We start from the raw sequence: 12,392 nt of genomic DNA on the forward strand, positions 1-12,392 counted from the left end.
CAAGCGGAAGCGCAGCGGCTCAACACTGAGCCCTTCCCGGTTACCGAGCTTCTCACCCTTTTGTTAAGAGAAGCCTGGAGGCCACCCTAAGGAGGAAACTCATTTCACATCTCATGCTGCACCGATCCGCCTTTCGATCTCCAGCTCCATTCTTCCCTCACTCGTGAACAAGACCCTAAGACACTTGAACTCCTCCACTTGGGCGGGATCCCATCGCTGACCTGGAGAGGCCAGGCCACCCTTTTCTGACTGAGGATCATGGTCTCAGATTTGGAGGTGGCGATTTTCATCCCAGCCGCTCCAGTGAGAGTGAGTGGAGATCACGGCTTGATGAAGCCTACATGAACCACATCATCTGCAAAAGCAGAGAGGCAATATTGAGGCCACCAACCCGGACCCCCTCGAGGCATCAGCTTCCTCAGGAGTCCCACTGGCCAAAAAGGTCCGACAGGACTCCTTCTTCAGCTTGACGGCATACCTCAGTGTTGGTGTCCACCAATGTGTTCTGGAGTTCCGCACGCCACGGACAGGCGACCACCTTACGCCCACATGCTCCGGTCATCCGCCCCAGCAGTGGAGGTGCGGAACATAGTTCCACTCACTCAATGTGTTGGTACATAGGCACAAACAACTGTCAAACTGGTCACACCCTACCCCACCCCACCCAGGCGTTTGTGGCTACCCTCTCATTCAGTGGGGTGAACCCAAACGTACGGCATTTGATAGTAGTGTATTCAACTGGCTGTAGATTGAAAAGAATTTTCAAGGCGTTGTATTCTGTTTTTGGCTATTAATCTCTTCATCTTCACAATGAAGCAAAACAAAATAAAGACATGACACACCAACCTACCAAATATCCAGCCTACTGCCAAGCTTTCAAATACGCAGACAAAGAGGACACAGACTCCACTGCCTGCGTAGTAGTCAAGAATCTGGAAGATGTACATCCCTCCCTGACGAAGACATGGAGAATTACAGTATTTGTATTCACGAGCCACAATATGAGACAAAACAGTGGAATGCATTGTAACAGCAACAATTTGGATCTCCTAAACTGGTTCAGTGAAGACGAATAAAATTTCCAATGTATTTATTTCACTCAATATGCAGTAACTCACAACAGTGACGTTACAGTAAACCCCTCACATTTTGGAAATGATTCCCTAGTTGGTATCCACCTTTTATACCAATCCAAATGTACTGTCTCCTTAAAATCGCATCCAGCCATTAAATTGCTAAAGCAATAAAAGTGGGCACATTCCTGACGCATGGATTAGAAAACAATACAAATTTCGCCTCTCAGGAGGCCATGATGTCTGGTCGGAAAATGTCAGCATAACTAAGATTAGATTATCAGCCCATGCTGTATTTTACAATCACTGGGTTTATCTTGTCAATAAACTGAAATATGTCCTCTCCTTGCGTGTGTTCTTTTATGGGCGGGACTGTTAGCAGTTACTCTTTTGCGATAATTGGCCTTTTTGTGGATTGCAATTCCAGATGAGGCAAATGAACTTTGAAAATTACACAGCGGGGGGAAAAAAAGTCCTCCCGTTGTGTATGGAAGTTTTTTTTTTTTTTACTTGGTCCAAGTCCCTCGCTCATTTTTAGACCCTTAAATTGAGAAGACGGATTGAAAGCCTAATCACTATCTTGCTAATTCGCATTCATGAGGAATAGTTCCTATCAACAGAAATGTCTCTTGTTCATTGTTTTTGTCACTTTGTTGTTCTTTGTTCTTTACACACTTGGCCAATAAAGCTAAATATGATTCTTATGCTGTGAAGTGCACATGCGCTGGGGCACGTCAGAAAAGGCCAGATTAGTCAACCGACTGTCATTCGAGTGGCAAATTTCAGAGTGAGCGCGTGAGACGTCTACGTCTTAATTTCATGCACTACACCCAGACCACATTTATGATTGACCTGTGGATCGTGATTGGCCTTTGGATCGCAAACAAGTTGGGCGCACCAGAATTAAGCAAGGTGTTGGATAGACTGATGCCTTTTTTTTTTTGGTCGACTATGTGCGATTGACCACTACTACCAACGTGTTCGACACATTGAGCACCCCTGCATTACTTGTCATTTTGGAGTCCTAGAGCCTAATCGTTGGTCATAGATTATGACAGAAAACAAAGAGGTTTTGCTGTTCCTGACAAAACCCAATCTGGAAACTCCCCAAAGATAGCAAATCACACCATGAACGCGGTGAAAATTCTGTTCTCTGATCAAGGCATAAGTGACCATGTCTAAATTGGGCCAAAGTCTCATGGGGTCAATCTTTTTCTCGCCTCGGGCAGGACTTCTTTGTATAGAGCAAGAATTCGTTTTTTTAGAGACTCAGAAAATGATTTCCCATGCGGTTGAATCTTGAGGGATTGATAGGAAATTGCGAGAGATATAACATAAAATTTAACACTCCGACTCCCCATTGATACTCGAAACCTCGGAAAATTGTAGTTCACCGGAGATGGCAAAAGGCTAAGTGGGCACAATTTGGACACTTGCACTGATGGGTGCACTCTCTTTTGCTGCCAGTGGGTTGGTCAATAATGGTATTAATTCAAACCAGTATACAAAATATAAAATGATTACTTTACATGTTTTGAAAAGTGTCATTCCTTTTAGTTCTGACCCATGAAAAGATATAATAAAGAAATTCCAAAAATGTGAGGGGTTAAATGAAATTTTTTTTTTTTTGATAGCACGAATTTATGTCAACTCAAAAGTATTTCAACCTCGGTAATCATGATGAGCTGAAAGAAGAAAGCTGTGAGGCAGAAGAGCAGAAGGAAAATTTCCCGCCTCCCCGCCCGACGCATCACTGTGGGAAAGATGTCCGAGACAGACGTCATCACCTCCTCCACGCCAACAAACTGCACACAGAGCAGAACCACTGAGGACCTTTGTTTTGGAAAAAAGTAGTGCTTTCCGACCATTTTGTGGCATATTGGTGCAGAGGCTCTACGGTGCTATGTTGAAGTCAGTTAAGGAGTTTCATTTTACCGAATGTTCTGCATGACCACCATCTTGTTCCATCTCTCGACGTATCTGAACTTTTTTAGGGGGTGGAGACGGTGGTCAGTTACATCCATCCATTCACTGAGGCGCCTATCCTCACAAGGTTTGTGTGAATGTGTAGTCTATTCCATTATCTTTGGGCAAGAGTACAGGAAAGAGGATGAGTGAACACCTACAATCACACCTAAGGGCAATTTAGAGTCTCCAATTAACTGATTTTCACTAATCCGACCATGGCTCTGTCCTGAGCCACGCAAATGGTGGGGGAACACGATCCCACGGCACCCCAACGATCTCTCTTACTTGTGTGTCCAGGCCCAGGAGGATGATCATGATGAAGAAGCAGACAGCCCAGAATTGAGGCAGCGGCATCATGGCCACCGCCTGAGGGTACGCGATGAATGCCAAGCCTGGACCTGGAAACAAAATTTAAAATACAGCTTCAACATGTAACGTCCAAATGACCTGAAGTGGATCAAAGTCCACAAAAACCAAGGTCGGACTGTCATCTTGTCGCACTGTGATGTCATTCCACCACTTCAAATGTTATCCATTATATGATGCAAATGAAGTAGCAAACAACACTCATCACTGTGGAATAAGAACTGGTATTTTACACCTTTTAATTTTTTTCCAAGCATTTCTCCAAATAGTGGACATGTGCATTTATTAATGCTTGGAATACCCTAAAGACGCTGTAAAGTGAATTTGGTAATTCAAGAATATATATGTATTACACGTTTGAAGATAAATCCTGAAAATGTGTGCAAACAAGCGAGAGATGGTGTGGCCAGGTTTTTGATGACTTTGAAGGTTGCAGCTTAGTACCGTAATTTCTCGTGTATAATGCGCAAAATTTTCCCAAAATATTTTCAAAACGTCAATTATATTTAGGTATAGATTAAAAAACAAAAAGAAAATCACATTGGATGGTCGTGTACGGGTACATCGGGTGGTAAAAAAGGTATACATTTACATTTTAATGTGATATTCAATGTCTTACGTTGCACATTTCTATATAAAACACCAAACATCAGAAATGGCTGCCCATGAGTTTGTTTTCAGTTAACCGAAGACTACGAGGGCTGGTTATGTAACTGCTTTAAAATAAAAGTCACAGTGAGAGCTGCCGAAAAAGTGGGAATCCTTGAAGCAGTGCGGCAGTTCAAAGTGGCTGAATCGAATGTGAGATTGTGGAGGAAGATGAAGGAGAAAATAACCCATCAAAAACCACATGGCAGAGTTTTGAGATGTGGGAGGGTTACAGAGTTCCCAGAGATGGACACACAATTAAAATGCTCACTTCAGAGATAGTCAGTAAGGCAGAAATGAGCAAGAGTCCCATTGGGATTGGAGAGGCATAGCTAGGATTGCAATACGCCAAAGAGAACTTGGTGATTAGTTTCGAACGACACAATTGTCATGGTCCTGCCGGTCCCAGCCCTGGCGGTGCAAGTCCCCGACACACCTGTGTTGATCAGGAGGCGCACACCTGCGCCTCATCTGCGATAATGAACCCCAGTACTTATAGGACCCAGCAGACGGGCTGGCTTTGCCAGATCGTTGCCATCCATGCTTCGTTCCAGCACTTCTTTGTTTCTGATCCTGAATCCCGATGTATCGACCTCTGCCTGTCCTCTGACCAACCTAGTAAGCTTAACGTCCTTGATACTGGTGGTCTCGCTGACTGACCTCCCGACTCACGTCATTGGAACGAATAAAGACCTTCTTTTAACTGCCTTCCTGCTTACCGAGTCGTGCATTTGGTTTCACACTAGAGTTCTGGTTATGACAATAATCCATGTTTGAAGAAAACGTGTGCAAAGTCTGAGAACGATCATGTCGACTACTCAGTTTTGCACCACTTACATTTTCTGGATTTCTAAGTGTGACTCAAATAGAGTCCAATGATGAATTCGAGCTATAAGTACAGTAATCCCTCTCCCACTCTCTAAAATCTAGCTCCCCTCGTATGTATCGATCATTAACCGGCACAATTGGAAAATCAGCCCACTGCACACGAGGTCGAAAGCCCTTTGGCTCCACACAAGGCTCTTCGCACCATATACAACAAATATGCATATCGAGAGAAAATGGAGTGGTTGACACGACCTGGAGTGGAACACACTCAAGACCATCGAGAGGATCTTGGACCATAAGAAACATCCTTTGTCACAGCTGCCGCTCATCCTGACTAGCTGTCCACCAAACTGCCAGAGACCTTCAAGTTCTTGGAAATCACATTCTCTCAGGATCTGGTCTGGAAGCCCAACATTAAATCCATCCTCAAAAAGCAGATGATGTACTTCTTGCGGCTGGTGAGGAACCACTGCCTGCCACGAGGAGTCTTGAGGGAGTTCTACTTTTGTTTCGCAGCCATTGAATCAATTCTGTATTTATCCATCACAGTCTGGTTTAGTGCTGCTGTAAAGTAGGACAAAATCCACCTATAACCCTTAAGAGAATTATTGGTACCTTCTACCCACTCTTGAGGATTTGCACAGCACAAGAGCCAAGATAAGACATAGTGCCAGTCTTAGTGTTAGTCTCGGCCTTTCACGAGAGAACGTGTTTGCCCTGCATGACCCTGATAGGGATATAAAGCCCCAGACAACTTCGCTCCTAATATCAGAGGGCCATAAACACACCAATGCACCATGACAAGGTAATGAGTTGGGCATCTAACAATTTAATGTCTGAACGATAAATTGTATGAACTGAGATATCTTTACTTTGAATCCGTTTTTGCAAGCTGTCTATTTCAGGCAAGCGTTTGTCTTCAGTGGGTGACATCCATTGTTGCTCTTTAGGGGGTGGCATTTTTTTCTCTTCTTTGTAATAATCTCAGATTAGAGAGTATATCAAGTTTACCTGACTCAGCCACTTGTGAGATTGGAACACCTTGCTCGTGAGCCATGAATCCCAGCACCGAGAAGACGGCAAAGCCAGCGACCACACTGGTACAACTGTTCAGCAAACACAGCAACAAGCAGTCCCTGCAACACACAAACAAGTGTGAGACAGGAACATTTTGAACTGTCTAGAGAAGTTGTAAAATTCAATGTACCTCAATGTGCAGTATGAATGTTTTTTGGGGAAAATATTGAGGAAAAAGTTAGATTAGATACATTTGAGTGAGCCTTTTTTGTCCCAAAAAAAAATAGATGACTGTAATGTTTCTATGCAACTGGTCAGCCACAAAAAAAGTGTGTACTGATTAATTTCTGCCAAAAATGGTCATCTTTTTTTTTCTTCTTCCCATCAGGAATGGCTCTCAGATCTGAAAAATAATTTAGAAAGGTGATCTCACCACATTTGCTCGTGTTTGTGAAGGATTAAAGGCTCTTCGTCTAGTCGACAGGGTTGATGTGAGCGCAAACTTTGATGTGATCAGTGAGTATACAGTATGTAGATCGCTATAGGCTTGGGAAAGTTTTGTTATCGTGGTCATATATGACATGTTGAGTATTCGTGGTCTCGTATACAACAGAAAACGTGCCTTCTTGCATTGTTCTTTCCGTTTAATGTCGCATTTCCAGCTAAATTTAAACATGTTTGGACATTTCTGTGTTCGGGAATGCAGCATCACCTCACATCATAGCAAAGAAACAACTGACAAAAGTTTTTATTGACATCCTGCTTGGCGGAAGGAAGAGGGAAGCACTGTTTATGAGCTCACAGAGATGCCTAATGGCTTGGCTGAAAAAACAATCAAACCTCACCGACAACATCACCATAATGACAAAGCGAGTATTCTAACTTGTAACAGTTGTTGCGCTGGTTGTTGTAACTTCCCAGTACAGTCAAGGTACCCGCACCGAGGCTGTACGAGAAGAAGATTTGTGAGCAGGCCTCCATCCAAACCTGTTTAAAAAGACACTGCCTTTGAGTGTGTTTTCCCGCCAGTACAGTGCATGTACAGGTACTGTATAAGGTAACGCAGTCCTACTTGAGGGTCTTTCAGTCGCGAAACCTCGGGCAGAAGGTAGAACTCCACTCCTTGTCCGGCTCCCGGAAGAGTGACTCCTCGGATCAGAAGGATGAGTAGCATCACATAAGGGAAAGTGGCAGTGAAGTACACCACCTGCCCAGGAGGAGGGTCACAGTACTGTCAGTGTATTTACATTTCATATATATATTTTGTCCAATTTGATTGCTTCACCTTTCCACTCGATTTGACCCCTTTCCATATGCTGAAGTAACAAACGACCCACATAGCCAGGAGGCACAAAAGCAACTCCCACCTGATGCTGCCGATCTCCTCAATACCACCTGAGATTTTTAACACTCGACGTCTGGACAAGGGTAAAAAAAAAAAAGAAATTTTATACACCATAATATGTTTTTAAAAATGTGATTTTAACGTAATATCGTCCTTACTCCCAGAACTCAATTGCAGCTGCGGTTCCTTTGCTGTGGTTGGTGTGATTGCTTATTGTAACATCGACACAATTTGCTAAAAGAAAACAAAAGTACAGAATGAGGAACATTGAAGTAAAGTTCTGTATTTTCCGGACTATAAGGTGCTACATTTTCCTTGCGCTCTGAACCTTGTGGTTTATGTTTCAATGTTGTGAAAATATTGTTTGGTTTTTTTTCCCCGCCGTTAGCCATCAGTTCAAACGTACAATTAAAACGTATTCACAAGTAATGTTTAAAACATGGTCGTTCCCTATCATGCACTCTAGTTTAGGCTTGCCCAGATGCCTCCGATGCGTAGAAGAAGATGGTTCTTTCAGCCCGCGTCGAAGAAGACGACGCTACCTCATACGTGTCAACGTCAGAACTAGTTTTTGGTGCTCATGAAGCATAACGCAGCACAACACACGAAAACACAAAATATATTTTTTAATGTAATTCATTTAAAATGGGCGGCACGATAGCGCAACTGCTTAAAGCATTGGCCTCACACTTCTGAGGACCAGGGATCAAATCCCAGCTTCTTTGAAGTTTGCATGCTCTCCCCGTGGCTGCGTGGGTTTTCTCCGGGCACTCCGGTTTCCTCCCACATCTCAAAAACATGCGGTAATTGTTGACTCCAGATCGCTTTTAGGTGTGATTGTGAGTGCAACTTTTGTCTGTCTCCATGCAGGGTTCGCACGCGGCCCTAAAAGTCCCGAAAAACCGCTACATTTTCGAAGGTGCATTTAGGGGCTCCTAAAAGTCCTTAAAAATCCGTGAAAAGCGGTCAAGCCCCTAAAAAGGCCTTAAATAAAAAAAAATCAAAGAGAGGACCTCTACTGCCAAAATCCCCCCCCCCCCCCCAAAAAAAAATCTTTTGTTTAAAAAGTATCTTGGGGTCTTGTTCACAAGTGAGGGACGAATGGAGCGGGAGTTTGACAGACGGATCGGTGCAGCGTCTATGGGCACGAGCTGTGGGTCACGACCGAAAGAGCAAGATCCCGGACACAAGTGGCCGAAATGCAGGGTGTCCGGGCTCTCCCTTTGAGTCAGGGTGAGAAGCTTGGTCATCCGCGAGGGGCTTAATGTTGAGCTGCTGCTCCTCCGCTTTGAGAGGAGCCAGATGATGTGGTTGTGGCATCTGATCCGGACCCCTCCTGTACGCCTCCCTGGTGAGGTGTTCTGGGCATGTCCCACCGGAAAGAGACCCGGAGGATGACCCAGGACACGCTTGAGAGACTATGTCTCTCGGCTGGCTTGGGAATGCTTCGGGATCCCTCCGGAAGAGCTGGAAGAATTGGCTGGGGAAAGGGGAAGTCTGGGCATCCCTGCTGAAGCTACTTCCCCCGTGACCCCATCCGGAAAAGCGGTTGAACATGGATGGATGGATGAATGTACACAGTCAAGGTCACTGACGGTAGAAGATGCATCGACAGATGGATATCTGATACATATGTAGTTTGTTTTATTGAGGGGTGTACTCACTTTTCTTGACAGCAGTTTCAACATTAATGGCTATATTGAGTTACTTTAACGGTATCGTACATTTCAAAATGGAATAAGACGTATACAGCAAAATGTCATTCAAGAGTCATCCCATGAAAATATACAATAACATTTTTACAAAAAATTGCAGGGTGATGATTCCTTGCCCCCCAAAAAAAGAACATTCCCACCGACGTTTGCGAGACCTCACCTGTGTTCCAGTAGTTGTTGCAGGTGCTCCAGGGCAGGGTGGGGCAAAAGGAGAACACCAGGTAGAAGACAGCCCAGGACAGAATAATGATGTAGGTCACAGAATGGGACATCTGTATTAGCTGCCCACCATAGCCGATACCTGACACACAAGGTTGAAGGTTCAAGAAATCTCTTGAGAATGGAACAATGTCATGCAACTGCCTATCAGAATGTTGATTTTCGTGCTGGCTTCCCGATACTGTTTCCTTGCACGTGATGCACTGTTTAACAGTATAACAATAATCATGAAAACCTAATTTTGATGGAGCAACACTAACTGAACGGATGATTATACAGCTGAGCATGATACATACAGTGCCTTGTGAAAGTATTCGGCCCCCTTGAACTTTTCAACCTTTCGCCACATTTCAGGCTTCAAACAAACATTTTTTGTCACGAATCAACAACAATTTGGACACAATCGTGACGTGGAATGAAATTAATATTGTATCTTGTATTATATTTATATTGCATATTGATCTATGGATTTGTATCTTGGATGGTATGTAAGGTACAAGTGGGCCCTTTTCGAAAGAACGAGCTCTTTCAAGTGTTTTGTTTTGGTGTGTCTGTCTTGTACACGATGGAGTGTTTCGGACCTTGAGCCAGTGGGCACATCTTCCTCCAGCAGGTGACGGCCCCCTCTTGGGTGTACTGGCCCATGGTGGTCTCCAAAAGGAAGAGCGGTACACCACACGTAACAACAAACACCAGATACGGCACCAGGAATGCACCTGAATGGAACACTTACTTTTGTAATGTGTACAATTTTTGAGAAATCGTGCTGACCACCACGCTTGCTTACCGCCGCCGTTTTTGTAGCACAAGTACGGAAACCTCCACACATTACCCAGGCCCACAATGTTCCCGGCGGCCGCCAGAATGTACTCCACCTTGTTGCTCCAGTGTCCTCGCTCCTTAAGTACGCGTTTGCTGTTTTTTTTCCCTCCACATTTCCTAAAAGTTCAACATTAAGATGACGTTACTTTCAGTCACAAACACACACAAACCTAAAGTCTCGTCACGGACAAGGGAACATTTACTTGATCTCCACAACATATAACGCGGAGTTCTGGAGTTTATTTGCCCTTTTCGCCCAGCTTTTTACACAATATGGCCCAAAAGAAGAAAGCTGTTTTCTCTTCTTTAGAGCAATGCTGGTCCAGCCGAAAGAAAAGCAACGACTATGGAAACGAAGCTTAATATCGTGAAAGAAAAATCGGAGAAAGGATTAACACCGACGGACATAAAGACTTGGGCTTCAGTCGGACGAGCATGGCAATTATTATTAAGGACAAAGCCCGTATTTTAGCGCACGTGAAGGGTTTCACCCGAAGCAACTTTTTTTTGTGAAGAAAAAAACAACAACGAGGCAACGTTCTTCCATTTTTGCCGAGATGGAAAGATTACTTACGTTATGGATCGATGATCCGAATCAACGTAGGCCTAATATCAGCCGAATGTTCATTGAGGGAAAAGGCACGGTGTATTTTCCCTAACTTTGAAAGAGCAGAAAGGAGAGGACGCCGAGGAGGAATTTACCGCAAGCCACGGCTACCTGCACCTGCTTCCTTAGGAATAGCTGAGCGCAGCCTCCCTTCATTCTTTGCCATCCCAGCCTCCGTTCCCAAATGGTGAGTGGACCATCTTACATATTCTCATTTTAATGTATAGTAGTTTTTTTTTTCTTTGACGTACCGACACCCATCCATTTCTGAGCCGCTTATTCTCACAAGGGTCTTGGGACTGCTGAAGCCAATCCCAGTGGTCATCGTAAATTTTGAGTTTAATTTAAGAAATCTGACTTCAGTCGAAATTCGAGTTAAGTCGCAACTGTGGGAATGGATCTCGTTCGTAGACCGAAGGAGTCCCTACAATCTGGTTGGGACGGCATAATAACTGAAGCAAAGATTTGGAAAATCGGATGATAGGTTATGGAAAAATTGAGGTTTGCGTATCAGAAACATTTGTCTTTGGAGAGAATGGTTTTGGATGATTTTCCCTCAAGAAAATCTGGTAAACAAAAAATAAAAAAGTTGCACTTTAGCTCGAAAGGTTAAATTAAAACGCAACGTACATTCTTGGTCCTCCCATTTCTCCTGCTAACCAGAAAACACTTCTCTGAAAAGCTGAAAGGTTTTAGTTAAAAACACCCACCAGTTGCTTAAACATGCCAAAATGATGATGTGTCAGAAATACCTCGACGTTACAAATGACGTCACTTGACCGAAAATCCCCACTTAAGAAGGACAAAAGTAACCTTATTGGTGATAAGAGCAGGGTGGGAGGTTGAATAGGTCGTGTACCTTTGCAATCAATTGTTTTGTCGTGAAAATATTTTATATGAAGGATTTTAGAACTTTTTTTTATTTCCCCAAGATTGTGGCCACTTGTCATGTTGCTACTTCTATGGAAAGTGTAGCAATAATCAAGACAGAACATCGAATAGGATGAAACCCACCTTTTGGGAAAATTATGATGATGGGTTTGTGTTCCTGAGCGTGACGGCACTCGGCATCAACGTAACCACGTAGAGTTGAACTGCTGCAATAATTTATTTCATCATCCAGCACTGAAAACTAAAACACCAAACAAAAATGTCATCATTTGCATTTTTTTTAATGAGAGTTTGACTTCAATATATAGCTTGCATTTCCATAAAGCTCTCAATATTTCAAGTAATGTATAAAATAAAAACCTCTGCCATTTTTTTCAAAGTCTACATACCTCACGATACACTTACACACTACACTCACCTTATTTCCCCGTGCCGTATGGTGAAAGGAAGACAAATAAACTGCATTTTGCCCGTCTTTCAAAACCTGACTTGCTCTCTTTGAAGCAAGCCAGGCGTATGCAGCAAACATAGGGTGATTGCGATTATCATTTATAAACACGGCAGAAAAGTGTGTAGAAGGAGGAGGAGGCGCAATTTATGAGTTTCGGAGGCTGTAGGAGTGGGAGAGCTGTATGTGTGAAAGAGAGAAATCAAATGAGGAAAATAAAACGTTTAATCCCTTTCGTACTAATTTGATTTGTCCACAATTGCAGGCTATAAATTGTACCTCCTTGTTGTTCTTCTGTATTTTCCAACGGTTGGCACGTGTAGGTACCACGCTGTCACTCTATACTGGCCACCATGAGCACTGTTGTCGATGCAAACTTCCCCTAAGCCAAAACAAATCCCTCCTCTCCACCGCCGCTGAATAGATCTTACCAAGGAGGCCGAAG

At 43.6% G+C, this 12,392-nt stretch overlaps 1 protein-coding gene across 1 annotated transcript; it reads right to left on the reverse strand.

Annotated features, from left to right (window-relative positions):
* Nucleotides 1-418: 418 nt before the first annotated feature.
* Nucleotides 419-11,964, reverse strand: LOC133504941 (sodium- and chloride-dependent GABA transporter 3-like). Its single transcript, XM_061827690.1, has 13 exons — nucleotides 11,918-11,964; nucleotides 9,967-10,118; nucleotides 9,761-9,895; nucleotides 9,121-9,261; nucleotides 7,404-7,479; nucleotides 7,186-7,318; nucleotides 6,973-7,107; nucleotides 6,784-6,887; nucleotides 5,895-6,019; nucleotides 3,327-3,439; nucleotides 2,741-2,878; nucleotides 851-953; nucleotides 419-465 (listed from the first exon to the last, which is right to left on the reverse strand). Exons 1-13 carry the CDS (start codon nucleotides 11,962-11,964, stop codon nucleotides 419-421), a joined length of 1,449 nt encoding a protein of 482 aa, XP_061683674.1.
* Between the last annotated feature and the right edge of the window lie 428 nt (nucleotides 11,965-12,392).

This window comes from Syngnathoides biaculeatus, chromosome 8 (assembly GCF_019802595.1).
Source record: "Syngnathoides biaculeatus isolate LvHL_M chromosome 8, ASM1980259v1, whole genome shotgun sequence".
Classification (NCBI taxonomy): Eukaryota; Metazoa; Chordata; class Actinopteri; order Syngnathiformes; family Syngnathidae; genus Syngnathoides; species Syngnathoides biaculeatus.